This window comes from Cebidichthys violaceus, unplaced genomic scaffold (genome assembly GCF_023349555.1).
Source record: "Cebidichthys violaceus isolate CVI_PGR_0920_01 unplaced genomic scaffold, fCebVio1.0.p SCAF_92, whole genome shotgun sequence".
Taxonomy (NCBI): domain Eukaryota; kingdom Metazoa; phylum Chordata; class Actinopteri; order Perciformes; family Stichaeidae; genus Cebidichthys; species Cebidichthys violaceus.
This window is the reverse complement of record NW_027176978.1, coordinates 90,988-106,669: the sequence shown is the minus strand read 5'-3', so window position 1 is coordinate 106,669 and position 15,682 is coordinate 90,988. Positions and strand designations below refer to the sequence as shown.

The 15,682-nt window shown below is 44.2% G+C and overlaps 1 protein-coding gene across 1 annotated transcript in view; it reads right to left on the bottom strand.

Annotated features, from left to right (window-relative positions):
* Positions 1-611: 611 nt before the first annotated feature.
* The window catches only part of myo15aa (myosin XVAa), a 36,724-nt gene continuing 21,653 nt past the window's right edge, over positions 612-15,682 (bottom strand). The window contains exons 36-68 of the mRNA XM_068704431.1: positions 15,226-15,338; positions 14,973-15,067; positions 13,657-13,792; positions 10,913-11,299; positions 10,581-10,645; positions 10,132-10,186; positions 9,753-9,900; positions 9,564-9,657; positions 9,298-9,418; positions 9,050-9,165; positions 8,865-8,924; positions 8,425-8,500; positions 8,213-8,328; positions 7,867-7,982; positions 7,472-7,613; positions 6,710-6,821; positions 6,474-6,548; positions 5,899-6,101; positions 5,501-5,625; positions 5,321-5,384; positions 5,104-5,176; positions 4,864-4,937; positions 4,637-4,719; positions 4,363-4,493; positions 4,137-4,231; positions 3,758-3,835; positions 3,508-3,604; positions 3,244-3,404; positions 2,682-2,815; positions 2,279-2,412; positions 1,958-2,091; positions 1,409-1,549; positions 612-1,258 (exon numbers count right to left, since the gene is read on the bottom strand). Coding sequence (XP_068560532.1) covers positions 1,157-1,258; positions 1,409-1,549; positions 1,958-2,091; positions 2,279-2,412; positions 2,682-2,815; positions 3,244-3,404; positions 3,508-3,604; positions 3,758-3,835; positions 4,137-4,231; positions 4,363-4,493; positions 4,637-4,719; positions 4,864-4,937; positions 5,104-5,176; positions 5,321-5,384; positions 5,501-5,625; positions 5,899-6,101; positions 6,474-6,548; positions 6,710-6,821; positions 7,472-7,613; positions 7,867-7,982; positions 8,213-8,328; positions 8,425-8,500; positions 8,865-8,924; positions 9,050-9,165; positions 9,298-9,418; positions 9,564-9,657; positions 9,753-9,900; positions 10,132-10,186; positions 10,581-10,645; positions 10,913-11,299; positions 13,657-13,792; positions 14,973-15,067; positions 15,226-15,338 — 3,856 coding nt within the window. The 3' untranslated portion in view covers positions 612-1,156. The remainder of the gene's footprint in view (positions 1,259-1,408; positions 1,550-1,957; positions 2,092-2,278; positions 2,413-2,681; positions 2,816-3,243; positions 3,405-3,507; positions 3,605-3,757; positions 3,836-4,136; positions 4,232-4,362; positions 4,494-4,636; positions 4,720-4,863; positions 4,938-5,103; positions 5,177-5,320; positions 5,385-5,500; positions 5,626-5,898; positions 6,102-6,473; positions 6,549-6,709; positions 6,822-7,471; positions 7,614-7,866; positions 7,983-8,212; positions 8,329-8,424; positions 8,501-8,864; positions 8,925-9,049; positions 9,166-9,297; positions 9,419-9,563; positions 9,658-9,752; positions 9,901-10,131; positions 10,187-10,580; positions 10,646-10,912; positions 11,300-13,656; positions 13,793-14,972; positions 15,068-15,225; positions 15,339-15,682) is intronic.

The window sequence follows — 15,682 nt, the reverse complement described above, 5'->3', positions numbered from 1 at the left end:
TAAATAAACATTTTAATTAGTGCAAAGAGTTCGGTGATGTGGCCTTTAACTGTGCGCCAAAAATGTGCTTCCTCAAATATTTTCTTGTCACGATTTCCTGTCTCGTTTTCATTAAAAAAAACAAAACCTTATGGGTTCATAAATAATTTATGTAGGCTACTCTAACTCTAGCCTCATGAATAAAAATATGTTTCATGTCAAACCACAAGCATCTATTAGTGTTTAAAGGGAAGATAAGGTTACACTTGAGTTTCACACGTTTCAGTTTCTTTGAGGAGAGCCAACCACACCAGAGGTTTCTACTCTCGGTGCAAGATCACATTTCAATTCAGTGTTGCTCCTCGGATCAATGCTAATACAACTCTGCTGAAGTGGGGAAGTTAAAGTAAAGTAAAGAGGCCTCATCTATTATCGTCTCAACCCTATAAAGCAGCCATGGCAGACAAGAGCTTAAACAGTTTTGGCTAAAAATGTCAAACTAAAAAAAATAAATGTGTTTGGTCATTTATAGAAGTCTGACTTTCTTACATGATAGACACATGAATGCCTTACACTCAGTGGTGTGTGTGTGTGTGTGTGTGTGTGTGTGTTAAAATATGTGTAAGGTAGAATGATATAGCGAGTGTACGTGTCATGTTCAGAAAGATAACGATAACTATACATGTTCCGTTTCATACTTCATGTTAATGCTGTGAGTATAATCGTTTAAATCCCCAAAATTAAAATATTCCGTTGTCCCAAATGTGAATATTGAATATAAAATGCTGCTTTTCTTACTGTTCTACGATAGTAAAATAAATACATTAGGGGTCTGGACTGTTGGTTGGACAAAACGAGCCATTTTGAACTTTGGCTGTGAGAAATTATGATTTTAATGTTTCGCTCTTCTCTGACATTTTATAGATCAAACGATGAATGAAGAAGACAATCTTTGGTTGCAGCTCTAATTGAGTTCACCTGTTTTCGCAAACTATGTCATCAACGTCATCGCCATACATTCGTCACATTACAGAAACATTAGCTGTACATATCAAAATATTCTATTTTCTCTAAAGAGGTAGGTGCAGTTCATTTATGAGGCATAAAATGTGACTTCTCTGTGTGTGTGTGTGTGTGTGTGTGTGTGTGTGTGTGTGTGTGTGTGTGCTTCTTTGTGTTATAGCAGGGTGATTTCACTTGGTGGCAAAGTGAGTCTCTTTTCTCTGACTGACAACATGTTCTCCATGTGCATGGCGATGACTCGGCACAGCTCCAGGCCCTGGAAATGCACAAACAAACAAAAACACACACATTCACACCAACACACACACATTAAAGTAGAGAAACAACTACATACACATATTGTAACTGCAGCTCTCTTTTATCAACTCCGTCTGTATCACACACACACACACACACACACACACACCTGCTCCAGCTGTAGCTGTGTGATGCGCTGGTTGAGCAGGTCTCCGATCATGATCTCCACATACGGATAACTGGAGCCTGAAGTCGGCCTCTGAGTGCGAGTTGACTGGACCTCCTTCAGAGGGAAACGCACCATGGCCTCCTATTCACGCACACACACACACACACACACACACACACACACACACACACACACACACACACACACGCACACACACACAAAACAAATATATACACAAACAAGCAAGAAACACTTACAATCATACGCACAATACAGGATTTAATAGATAAAAGCAGACAGCGAACACGATGACCAACAGGGGGAGCCAAATTCTGTATTTTTGGAATAATTCTGTTTTTGCAGAAGTTTGCGTAAATTGATCTGGGCGACGTTAAACCAGTAAAGCTTCAAATTAATACTGTTACAAACACTCCTGCTGCCATATTTTTGAATGTGAAGCATGTAACATTACACAGAATGAATCGGTTGCTTGAAGTGGATGATTTGTATGCGTGACTGTGAGTGAGTGAGTGAGTGAGTGTGACATACATGAGTATCCTTGTTAAGAAAGTGCAGTCCGTTCAGATTTACAGCCAGGATGCACGGGGCGTGGATGGAGGCGGAGCTACAGCTCTGGATGTAGAAGAAGGAGGAGCCGAACATGGGGAAGGCACTGACCAGACCTGGGACGAACACAGGACGGGTCACTTTTAATACGGTAGCACATTGAAGCCAAGAGTCACCCGTTTTCAAGAAAAGCCGCTACATGACAGGTAAGTGCAGCTTGGAGCAATTATCATCTTCATTACTTTCCAATGTAACTAAGCCGTTTATATCTACGTATATATTTATATCTAGCTGCGGTCTTACCGAGGAACTGTGCACGAGCCTGGTTCGGGTTTAAGGGCTGGACCTGCTGCATGTGTTGAGTTGCCATATTCAGCCAATGCTGTGAACCCTGTTTGCCGTAGAACTGCGGTGGGACGCACTCCTGCATCTCACGCCTTCAATCACACACAAAAAGCAAACCGGTGGTGCATCAGAGGAAGCAGTTATACATTCTGCAATGTGCAAGTGTGTTTGCAAATTTGCAAGGATGCACCTGCGATTGTCACATACAGTATGCATGTGTGGGGTCATGTTTAGTGGGTGATCGTCAGCAATTTGTGTACAGAGGTTCAACTGTGTGAAACTGACTGGAAAGATCACAGCACTGACACTGCTAGATAGGGTAAAAAGTAAGTATGCGTATGTCTGTGTAGACGGTATTTACAAGGTGGGCAGGTAGACGGTGTCCTTGGCACGGTGCTGCAGGGCAGCCAGTCTGGCGATCTGCTGCATATGCGGGTCACTGGCCTTACCATGAGGAACCACACTCAGCAAGGCCTTCAGGTAGTCTGGCAACACCTTCACGAGAGACACAGAGAGTTTACTTGTCACTGCTCATTTTGTGACAGGAAATTAAAAATCTTGACACATCTTCCGTGTGTGTGTGTGTGTGTGTGTGTGTGTGTGTGTGTGTGTGTGTGTGTGTGTGTGTGTGTGTGTGTGTGTCAGACTGTCCTCGTTGAAGTGAGTCCGCCGTCACACAAATGGCAAAGCTACAAATGACATCAGCTGATGTGTCAAGCTAACAACACGGGGGCGTGGATCACGTCCTCCAATGGAGAACGTCAGACAGCAATTCTGCCAACGGGCCTCTGGAGGTAATATTTACTGTACCTCCATGTCTAAATAGATTTAAAACCAGCCACACAGAAGAATGTGAGCCAAAACGTCAGGCCGGATTAGCTCGAGTAGAAACAGGGCATCGGCTTCATTTCGCAGATCTCTACCTGATTGTAGTGCATGGTGACATAAAGCTCGTTGTCGAGTTTCAGAGCCAGACTCCATATGACTCTCCTGAACCACAGACTGTAGTTGGCGTCCACTGGCTCTGCCTCTGTAGCAATGTCCAGGATGTATTCTCGCTTGTTCAGGGGACGCACGTTCTGACCTTCACAGAAACACACCTGGGTTATTATCGGTAGTGGATTTCTCAACATCAACAGTGTTTGCATGGCAGGTCTGTACTATGACGCGCTAGATCCTCGGTAAACCTTTGTGTGTGACCAAAAAGACGGCGTATTCATCCAAAGCCTCCACCCGGTGGAGTCCCATCTCGTAGCAAAGCTCCTCGATGACATCCAAAGCAACCTGAAATAAAGACATTGATTCGCAATTCAGCAACGCTGCCGTCATGTTGCCCTACGAATGCAGCAACACACTTGCACGATGCTTTTCTTTCGAATTGATCATTTCACTCCGTGTGTGTGTGTGTGTGTGTGTGTGCGTGCGTGTGTCACTCACAGAGCACGTCTTGATTTTCAAGTGCCGTTCGATCCCACCCGGCAGCAGGAACAGCTGTCTCTTGGAGCTCCGCCCAGCCTGCACACAGACAACCAATCAGAGGAGAAACGTCATACGAGCGTGGAGCGTACAGCTGCTACTAAGAGCAGCTGCTAAACAAACTCACACTTTAACATGACAGTCGCCTAAAGTATCTCAGAAAAGTATCACTACTACTGCAGCCTAATTAGTGTAGTATAAGTTAACAAATCCTAAAACTTAAACTTCTAAACATTCATGCCCACAGCACTCATTAAATTATTAGTCTTTTGCTTGTGGGTTTTACATTTGGTGCACATTTTTCCCAAATATAAGCCCTTAAGAACACCTCATGACCGACCAGCATAGCTTTGAGTTCCATGCTGTTGGGATACTGTAAACGTCCGCCATATTGAAAAGTCCTCCTCAGATTCTGCTCACATGCCTTGGCAACACCTGTGATGGATTAAGACGATAACGAAGACCACCGTCAGACTGGTGGAGACGGACCGATATGATTTGAGATGCGTTAGGTCGTTGATGGGCTGCAGCATCTTTTCATCGGACGCGACGGCTGGTTTGTCTACCTTGGTACTGCATCCCGGGGCTCTCGCAGGCGTCCTGCAGGAACTTCAGCAGAAACGGCTTCATGACATCGGAGCAGCGATGGAAAGCCGCCAGGATGTACAGCAGCCTCCATCCTCTCTGACAACTGTCACTACGCAAAATACATATACACACACACACACACACACACACACACACACACACACACACACACAGCTGTAACACGTAAGCCTCTCTACGGCCACGCTAGAAGTCCTCAGTCAGCGCGTGTTGTAAAATGTTGACGAGTCTTACGGTTTGGAGCTGGTGTTGGCGGCGACTTGCTTCATCAACTGGCAGTAGGCTTCATCTTTTATCAGGCCATGGTCGCCACTTAACTGGATTCATGAGCACATGCATTGAAGACAACAATGTTGTTGACGTTCTTCACTTGGACACGTCACGTGTAAGTCAATCTGTTTATCATCTTTAGTATTTTAAAAGCCAGTCAAATATGTAAGAGTGTGTTTGTCTGTGTGTACCTTCAGTATAGTGGTGACCAGGTCCTGTTCAGTCTGACCTTTCAGTGGAAAGTCTCCCATGAACTTCATTATGGCTGGACGAAAAAACAACGAGGAAAGACATTTTGTCTCTTTTCCCTTTCTCCTTTTTTTTCCCCCTCCATCTGTCATTCTTTGGGAACTGTATTTCTTTTCCTACAACAGCAAATTCTCTACCTCCTATCTGTATCCATCCCTCCTTTCCTTACTCTCCCCTCTCACCTAAGAAGATGTCGGCAGCCACTCTGTTCATGCCGCCGTCTGAGAAGTCGATCAGAGACTCCTGGATCGGAGACTGGAGGGACAAACACACAACAAGGAAACAGCACGTGTATTTGTGCAGCGTAAACAACGGACAGTATGCTTTAAAATGAAGGAGACATGTTAAAAGAATACAAAGACATTTTTGAATGCTTTGAAGCAAACTCAGCTGTTTTACCTTGGAGAATTTAACCATGTCAACAGGGTCCCTGCCCTCCTTCCCCTTTTTGGCTTTATGATCACTGTGGGGAAAACACAGGCAGCAGGTTTGAACTGCGCGTGTGTAAATGCCCATCGACACGTCCACGACACTTTCACATATTTTCACAATATTTTTGGCAGCATGTGTGTGTTTGACCTTCTGTTCCTCTGCGCCTCTCTGAAGTACTTCTTGGCAAACTCAGCCATGTGGTACTGGCCGCTGTGGAGCGGCAGATCGTCCAGTTCGGCGCTCAGACCGTCCCCGTACATCTCATTTACTACCTGATACACACAAACAAACACAGAGCAATACAAAAAGCTAAGCAGCAGTGCCACAGGAACCACCAAAGATGTAATTATCTGCAAAATATTTCCATTTCTGCAAACCAAAACATTCCAATATATACTGTATAAACAGCAGCTTGTACCATAATATAGGGTTATTATTCATGCTGAAATCTGAATGTTATTCTCGCTCTGAGCTCAGATAAAAAAAATTTGGTGGTTTAGAAAAAGTACAGATGTAAGGCGAGTTAAAAACTTCCTGGTCTGCACCTCTGTGGAGAGGTCAAGCTCATGGGCAGCTACTGCCGAGCCCATCGCCACAGCAATAGCAGCCGATGCAGCGACTCGTCCCTGTCTGTCTCGAGGCTCCACGCGCTCAGCAGGGAGAACCAGAAAGTCTGGAGCGGCCACAGGACGCACGTACTCGCTGGGAAACACTCCAGATTTTCCATACACAGCCCCGAACCGCCAGCCTGTACACGCACACACGCACACACGCACACACACACACACACACACATACACACACCAGAAGTTATACGAAGAGGCTCGTATAACACCCACAAAAAAAACCCACATCAAGTGTTGGAAACAAAGAACACATGCAAAACACAGAAAACCAGAAAGTTGTGTCTTCAAAATAATCTGTTGTGTCCAATTAACAAGAGAAAAAACAAAATATTCACTTTTTTTAAAGTTTTGAGGCATACTAAAGTTCAGTTAAATCAACAACATAAAAAAAAAGGCAAGGACATCGAAAATAAGGCTCGACTAAAATACTAAACTAGACAGCAAACAGACACACAACGGACCCCACCAGGCTGTAACGGTCCTGCAAAACCCACCAAACTCAGGAGTGTCTCTCTTTAGCTCCTCCAGAAGCATGACCTTCTTCCTCACTATGCAGCCGTAATGTTTGCCTGAACACACACATACATACATATGCACATAAACACACACACACACACACAGACACACACACACACAGAGCGTGACAGACATGGCATGAAGCACAGAGAAGCGGGGACACACTGTACATGGCTGACAGAAACACATCAATGTGCCCGAGTGTGCGTCTCACCGGCCTCCAGCCCATCCATGTGCTGCAGTCTGACGATGTCTCCTTTGTGGAAGCTGAGCAGCGTCCTGTCCTCAGTGACGTAGTTCCTCACCGCCACCACGTACTCCGAGTCCTGACAGAGATGCGACATGTTGACAAAGACGAGCTGTAAAATCCACAGTGGTCCGCAGACGGTGGTAATAAATCAAGTAGAGTCATTTTCTCATAGACTTCTATACAATCAGACTTCTTTTTGCGACCAGAGGAGTCGCCCCCTGATGGCCATTAAAGAGAATGCAAGTTTAAGACACAACCGCATTGGCTTCACTTTTCAGACCAGGAGGTTGTCGCTTGGAGCCTCCTTTGAGAGTAACCCTGGTGATGTCATAGTGGTGTCATCAGGGTTATCTCAGATTGGGATTGAGATTTTAAATCTTCTACAGAAAGCTTGCGTTACGCCGGTTATCCGTTTCATCTGCCGTATGGATCTTTTGCCAATATTTTATGTCTAACCCGTCTTGTTTATTGCACTCACTGCATTCAAAATAAAAATAAATGTATTCTCCTTTATATAAAAATACTGTATAAATAAAACAGTTATAATTACTGGTCTCCAAGTCGGTTCAGCAGAACATACACTTGTGGCTCAAAAAACAAAAATTGGGACATACAGAACAGTGCAAACATGGTGACAAAGAGCAACATTTTGAGTTGTAAGACTCTTCAGCATGAATAACTGTATTATCAACAGACACACACACACTCACACAGACGCCCTCTGACCTTCTTGAGCTCTGTGAGGAAGTAGTCGATCATGTGCTTGACCTGCGGGGCCTTGGCCGAGAACAGGATCAGCTTTTCGTTGGTCAGGTTGAACTCCAGCATGTTCTTAGATGGAATCGACACGAACAGGATGTCCGAGTAGCTGAGCAGGAAGTGATGTGTAAAAAAAAAACACCAGGAAGTCAACATACAGGGGTCTCGGGTCAAATCACTGGCGCATGAGACACAGCCAACTGGAAAAAAACGTCACTTGACTGACTTTTTGGGGGTTTATTCTATTTGAATTATGACTTTAAAGAGAAAACGATAACATTCAAGACAACTATGAACAGCGAAGTTCACCTCCTCTCATGTTTGATGGGTGTTCAAGAACTCAGACGGACTTTGAGTCTCACCTGTAAGGCCTCAGCACTCTGAAGTAGTCTGAAGCAGAGCTACTCCTCACCATCTTCAGCAGCTTGATACCTTTATGAGACACAGACAGCACCTGCACACCTGTCCCCACACTGCCCTGGAAAACACACACACACACGCACGCACACACACACACACACACACACACACACACACACACACACACACACACACACACACACACACACATTCACACACACACATGAAATGGAGTACACAGGCACAAGTTAAAATCTAAGCCAAGTGAAGGTTGATGGCTGCTTTGAGAGGGAACGGCGGCACTTTTCAGTTTAACTCCGATACGCCAAGAAAGAGACCAGAACTCACAGAGGCTGGGAAGAGTCGGGAGAAGTAAATCTCCCACAAGTCTCTGGCCATGACGACCACTTTCTTCTTCGCGTTCTCGTCGTGCGTTCCTGAGACCTGGTCCACTTTGTTCTCAGCTGTCAAAGACACAGAGAAGGAGTTATGTAAATGTTGAAAAGTATACTGTGTAGTAGGGTCCATGAGTCATTACATCACAGAGTCAAGTTATTTACCGAACAAAGCCTTCATCTTCTGTCTCTCCTCCTGGGTGATTCGGATGCAGGCCTCAGAGAAGGTGTCGTGTACAACCTGCAGGACACAATCAGGAATAAAAATCACTTTATTCCTGCTGTGAATAAGTATCGGCATTAAAGCAAAAGTCAATCATACCTAAAGTACCTAAAGTGTGTTTAGGAAAAAAAAACCTGTATTTTTAACAGGAACCTTCTTATGGACATCAAACTGATTCTGTCTCTCTCCCCCTCTATTTATCTATAATAAAATCACTACTTTTGGCAGTTTATTTTCAATAAATCCTTATGATCTTAACTATGAGCATAATTACCATAATCTAGACTTTGCTATGACGAAAAACTAAACCTGAGTGAACAAATTAACATAAAAAAATGGAGGAACAAGTAAATGTAAATAAGTAATGAATGCATGAATCAACCTGTCTGAAGATCAGGTCCAGAACCAGTGGACTGTTGAAGGTCTCTTTAGGATAGAAAACCTGTAAACAGACAAGGAAACAAAGAACGTGGAAACAACAATGGAAATATTCATTTTGATCTTAAATAATCAACACGATGATATTAAAAAATGTTTAATGTGCTTGTGTGCGCTCATGACACACACCTCTTTCCTCATGTAGAGTTTCCACGGGACGTTGGAGTACGTATAATACTCATCACTAGTCCTGCTGTGGAGTTGAGTCTGAATGATCTCCTTCTCTACTGGCAAGTCTCTAGAGACTAGAAACACACACACACACACACACACACACACACACATTCACATGCACGTGTGAAATGAGTCCAGAGCTTTCTGTCATTCTGCTGTTTATTACTGGGGATTGATGTCACATCAGTGTGTAAAAAGATCACCTGGTGGAGGGGCGGGGCTTACGCTCGAGCTGGTTGGCCCCGCAGGGCGAGACTTTGTCGTCTTGGAAACCTTAAGTCCTCCCTCGTCTTTACGTAGGAAGGATTGAGGCTTCCTTTGAGTCTGAGGCAACAACAAAAAGGTCAGATATTATGTTAGTTTGCGTGGAAGTGCATGTGTGTGTGTTTGTGTGTGTGTGTGTGTGTGTGTGTGTGTGTGTGTGTGTGTGTGTGTGTGTGTGTGTGTTCTAGGTGCGGAGTTGGGGTACCGGTTGTGGTGGGTTTGACATCTGATCTTTAAGGATCTCCATAGCTTCATCATGTGGGTCTGGCTTCTTCCCAAACATCTTTCCATCACTTTTCCTAGACACACACACACACACACACATAAATGATTAGACCGACAACAACATAATAAAAATATTCATATTTTTGCTAGTAAATCATTAGCGTGTTACCTCTGTGTGGCAGGTCCAGCAGAAGTTGTCACGTCAGCAGGCTGGTGCTGTTTGATGATGTCTTTGATGTCGTGGCTGGGATCGATGCGCTCTGTGTTACCTGCACTGGATCGGACCAAGTCCTCAGGAGGGGGGCCACGTGTTGGACCTGGAATGTCACTTTCTATTAGATCATGTGCAGATGTTTAACAATTGGATTTAGCAGTTTTCTAACCACAAATCACAAAGTCACAATGCATCAATATTGTTCTTTACAGTCTTGTTGGAATACTTCAGTAACTTTTTGTTTAAGAAAACCCAGCTAGAAAAGCACGGGTCATCCTGCAGCTTCACTGTAATCATGGCAGTGATAGTTTGACCCTGAGAGTGTGAAACATACTCGTTTGTCGCTGAACACCAGCAGACTTGTACGGCGACTCTTCTCTCTCTTTGGTCTGCAGAAAAAACATGGAAGTGATACAGCCGAGTATGTATTTATTCCAAGACAATATTTCCGTCTTTGCATGCATGCTGGCAGGTGTTCATGCAGTGTATGTGTGTGTGTGTGTGTGTGTGTGTGTGTTTACTCACTGGGCTGGTTGTGTGTGAACGTTGTGGCAGGTGTGTGTGATAATGTGAGGGTGGCGACTGGGGCGCTGGGGCAACGGGGGGGAAGGAAGACAACATCTGCTGCTGGATCGCGATGGCCTGCATGGTCATCTGCTGGGCCTGCAAAACACACACACACACACACACACACACACACACACACACGCACCATATATTTTCATGCAACTCACACAAATACTTCAACAGTAATATCAGAGTTGTCCATAAAAAGTATAATACCAGAATGATAGCTTGCTGGTTGATGATGGCCTGTTGCTGTTGAGTCAGTACTGTCTGCTCCGATCCTAGACAAGTACAAACACATGAACATAGACATCATTTAGTAAAGAGGATTCTGTTGCAGAACAACAGTAGAAAAACACACACAGCTCACAGCAAAAGACCCTGTAGGCTCCTCCACTTCAAACAAACCACACAGAGGATCTTTACAACCTCACAATGAAATGTGAGGTACAAAGAAGTTCTTCCGGACTTTCATCAAACACAAATTGTGACTCCACAATGCCAACATGCTTCTGGCCAAACATGCTGGAACGCACAACCGATCACACCTGTCATCACAGGCAAGCCTGGAACCGCAGGCGTGACAGGGAGCGAGGGCACCGCCGGCAGGCCGGGGACGCCGGGGACGCCGGGGACATGGGATGCTACATTATCTCTATCGGCGGCGGCTGCACGAGTGGGCGACGGGTTGGGCGCTACACGTGTGGAAGGAGTGACAGTGGAAGAAGTCTGTTGGTTGTCGGGGTGTTGGGGAAGGTTGTATTGGTGGAATTGTTGTGGCCGTTGTTGAGGCTGAGGCTGAGGCTGAGGCTGCTGCTGCTGTTGTTGGTGTTGTTGTTGGTGTTGGTGCTGTTCGTGGTGATGGTGGTGGGAGGGGATTGGCATGGCAGGGATGGGTGGCATCATTCCTCCTGCTACTGGAAGCACTGGCACAGCTTGAGGAGCGACAGGTCAGGGAACAGGGTCAGAGTTAGGAACAGTGCAGCTTCCAGGACTCCGCCTCTGTTTCACATGGACTTAAAGCTAGGGTTGGTAATCTTCTTCAAAAACACTTTATATTTGTTGAAATTCTCATTATATCCGGACAGCAATTAATAAATCAAATGCTATGACAAAAATCTGTATATATGGGGCTGTCGCAGGACTGTAATGATTGGACGACCTGCCCTGTCTGCCTGATCACACTCTGCCCGTTGACTCAATGTGCGTACCCCTCCAAAGCCACGCCCCCAAAAAGTATTTTGGGGGCGTGGCCTTGGAGGGAGGCCTGAAGGGACAGGCTGTCAGGTTGTAACTTGGTGACTTACTCACTAGATTTAGCTACTTTTGGAGCTAGTGATGCTAGCTGCTTTCATTGGAGAAGATATGGAAACACTGGGCTGGTTTTTTTTTAGTTGGATAATTCTTAAAATCTAGCATCCTCTTACGAGTTTTTCAGATTACCAACCCTGGCTATATTTGGTATTTTCAAAAACCGGACAAGCTAATCGGCAATTTACCGATTTACCTTGTAAATATTACCTGTCAAACATTAGCATGTTTCCAAGTGTTTGCTTGCTACATATTATCTGTAGTTGAAAATGGATTTCTACTGATGCTTCAAGTTTACATTGACTGTGTAATGAAAAAATGTGCAGCCTGCTTATGGCCTATTTTTGAATAAATAAGTAAATGTAATGATATTAAGCATACGTTTGAAATTTTAGATCCAAAATTGCAAGTGTTCAAAGTGTAGGAAAGCTATCCATCACACTGTGTGCATATTTAGTTTGAGATGAAATAAAAGGCAGTAATTTCCTTCATCGCCTTTTCTTTCTCTCACAGTCGTCACTGCTGTTGCTTCTCTCTGCTGCACCTTGTCCGACCGGGAGAGACGCATTAGTTTACTAATTAGTTCAACATAATTAATTCTAGCTCAACACACTGTCCGTTGTACAGCTAGTTGGGCGACATAAAACTGGACTCCTCGATATTCAGAAGCTTGAAAATATTCACCGTATATTCTCCAAAGACAGAGGGAAATACGGGAGAAAACAAAAGGAGTGATCTTGACGTTTGTGAATGATTATTTAATGTACATGAACTTTTATACAGCGACAAAGAGACGACTACACAAAACAGTCGTTAGAAAGGACGGCAGTGACTAAATGAGCAGAGAAACCAAATGATAATGTGATTGATAGAGAATCCTGTGTGGCGCAAAAGAGAGAGGATGAGAGTGACAGACGCCTATAGAGAGTAAAGGAGTCACCTGTGGTTACAGTGAATGGCTCTCCATGCATTATCTATGAGGGCAGACTGCTCATTAGAGCCTCTACGCTACAGTTTAAGGTTGGTGAAGTGTACACCTGAACGTTTACACCTCAGTGCTGTTCAGTGTCGCTGAGACACTTTAGCCCTCACCCTGCAACAATGTGGAAATAATAAAAGCAGTGAGTTGAGGTCGGGTATTTTGAGGAGGAAGAAGCAGAATTATCATTTAAAACTTGAAACCATGTGTCTCTAACGCACACAGCACGATGTCTGAGTGGACATTAGCATGACCTCATGACCTGGAAATCAACAGGGTGCATGTGAGGGATGATTTCTAACTATTGTCAACAATTCAGTTATCAAGAGAAAATAGTTTAAACTGCTGTTTAAAGATGCTCGATTTCATTCACTGGAATAGTTTACATGAGGATAGAATTCAAAATACTGTCAAATCGGGTTTTGAGATATAAATTTACCAAACTACATCTACCACAACATCAGCATTTTGGACAAAGGAGATGTATTTAGCAAGAATTTGCAGTAGCTGTAATCAGTAAAACGTTTTAAAGCACTGAGGGCTCAATTTGTGGTAATTCAAAAATGTGGCTGAAATGTTTGTGGAGGACTTTAAGGTCTAAAATGCAGTTTTGTGAGTTTTGTGTCAACTGAGCGAATTTTTTTGTCTGCCTGTTGGTTCTTTACTTTGACGAGGGAATGAAGGTTGAAAACAGAGCAACCCAAAACATTTGAAACTTGGCACTGTTTCCAGCTTTCAGGGGACTATTTATCGATCTAACTACGTGTCAACCTGAGACTAACGCAGAGGATTTAGAACCAATTTAGAACAAGCTGAATTATTGATGTCAGTAATGAGAAAAAGGACAAAAGAAGGGCCAGAAAATAAAAAACACGGACCAAAAAAATGAAAGACAAAAGAAGAGTAATAAAATAATAATATGTGACTACATGAAGTTAAACACAGAGCAAAGACATACAACTAAATAAAACAGAAAACACACACAGACGTGAGTGTTTTTACCTCCGGGATGTATCCCTGGTGGGTAAGGTCGGCTGGGGATCGTTTGATTCTCCCCTTCTCCTCTTCCTCCTCCTGCGATGCCTATACCTCCTCCTCCCTTCATCCTGGCTGACAAACTTCCAGTTCTTTCCATGTCCTGGTAGCCGGAGAGAAACAGGTAACAGAGATTCAGCAGATGGAAAAGGACCGTTGGAGATGTTGAGAAAGCGGAGTTTGAGAGACATGAAGTGTGTGTGTGTGTGTGTGTGTGTGTGTGTGTGTGTGTGTGTGTGTGTGAGTGTGTTAGAAAAAGGAGAGACTAATGGAACAAGAGAGAGGGATTCAGACCCTCTGTGAGTGCGTCAGTCGAGGTATAGGAACTGAATACTCTGCAGGAAGTACCGTACACACTGGAGGAGAAGCTCCAGCACACACACACACACACACGAGTGACAGAAACTCCTAAAGAAGTGGTACGAGTCTCCAACAAACGCCTCTGCAACATCACAAACCCCACTGTCTGAACACAACAAAACTAAAATCACTATTTTCCCACAAAAAAAAAAATGCATTTTTTTTTTTTAAAGTGAGGTGTTTTACATTTCAAGCAGCAGCAGTTGTATCTGAACTTCAGCAGTCAAAGAATACAGAAGCTCAAACTTCATCAACAGGAAATTCAAGTGAAATGGTCTAATGTTACCGGCCACACTGGTTCATTGATGGCTGATAATAAAAAACCAAAGACGTCTCATCAAAAAGGGTCTCGAGGACTATTTCATGAAAATACAAGAACCCTAGTTAACACATTAATCATACCTGCACTGACTGAATTTCGTCCCTTTTTGTTTTGTTTTACCGAGAACACAAAGTGCGAAGCTGGTAACAGAACAGTGCTATGCACGAGTGCTGCCTGCTGTTGCAGTTCAATACGGTAGGTCACTCAGTAACCTAATCACCCCTCCTGTCTGCTCCATTCATACACAAACAGAAGCGGTGGATCACATGTTCCACTTATCCGTCAACACTCCGCTCCGTTCACACTCAGAGGGCAGATCAGGTGGAGGGAGCATGACGTGACAGTTTTTTATGCATTTCAGAGCTGCGACTAAAGACAATTTCCTTCGTGTTTTAATCTGTTTTATTCCCAATTCGTGAATTGATTGATTCGTCTATAAAAGGTTGTTTTTTTTCTGATAATAATGAAACCACGACGAAGTAAGTTAATTCCCGACACCGGCAACAAACTAATTGATGAATCAACTTGTTTCCGCGTTTATGTATTTCCAAAGCAGGAGGGAAAGTCTGTTTAGGAAGTGATGCTTCTCGTCAGTACTTACTATGCTGCTGTCCGACAGCACCGGGTCAAACAGACTGTCCAGGTAGCGGTCCATTCCTCTCTGAGTCTGACCGTCACTGAACGCATCCGACTCTACTGGACACAGACAGACAGCAGAGCAGCTTTAAACGTGTTCAGGACAGGACTCACATCTGACCTTGTCTGCAGATACAATAGATTTCTACTGCTGTGGATATTCGGATTGATAGATGCACGCAGTAAAGTTTAGGACATTTTTGTGTGTGTTTGTGTACCGTGGCTGTAGTAACCGTCAGAGTCAGGCAAACTGTAGGCCGGTCTGCTGTTACGGAGAGGAAAGGCAGGAGGAAGCTCCTCATCTGACTCAAAGCCACTGCCAAACAAAGCACTGAGAGGAGAGGAGAGGAGAGGAGAGGAGAGGAGAGGAGAGGAGAGGAGAGGAGAGGATATGAGAGAGGAAAGGAGAGGAAATAAGAGAGGAGAGAGGTGAGAGGAAGATGAACAGGAAGACAGGAGAGACGAAAAAGAGAAGAGAGGTGAAGAGAGGAGAGGAGAGGAGAGGTGAGAGGTATAAAGACAGGAAGAGAGGAGAGGATAGGGGAGAGGAAGACAAGAGGAGAGGAAATGAGAAGAGAGGAGACGAGAGAGGAAGAGGAACAGGGAGAGAGAAAACAGGAAAGGAGAGAGGAAGAGAGGAAAGTAAGAAAGGAGAGGAGAGAACACGAAACGAGA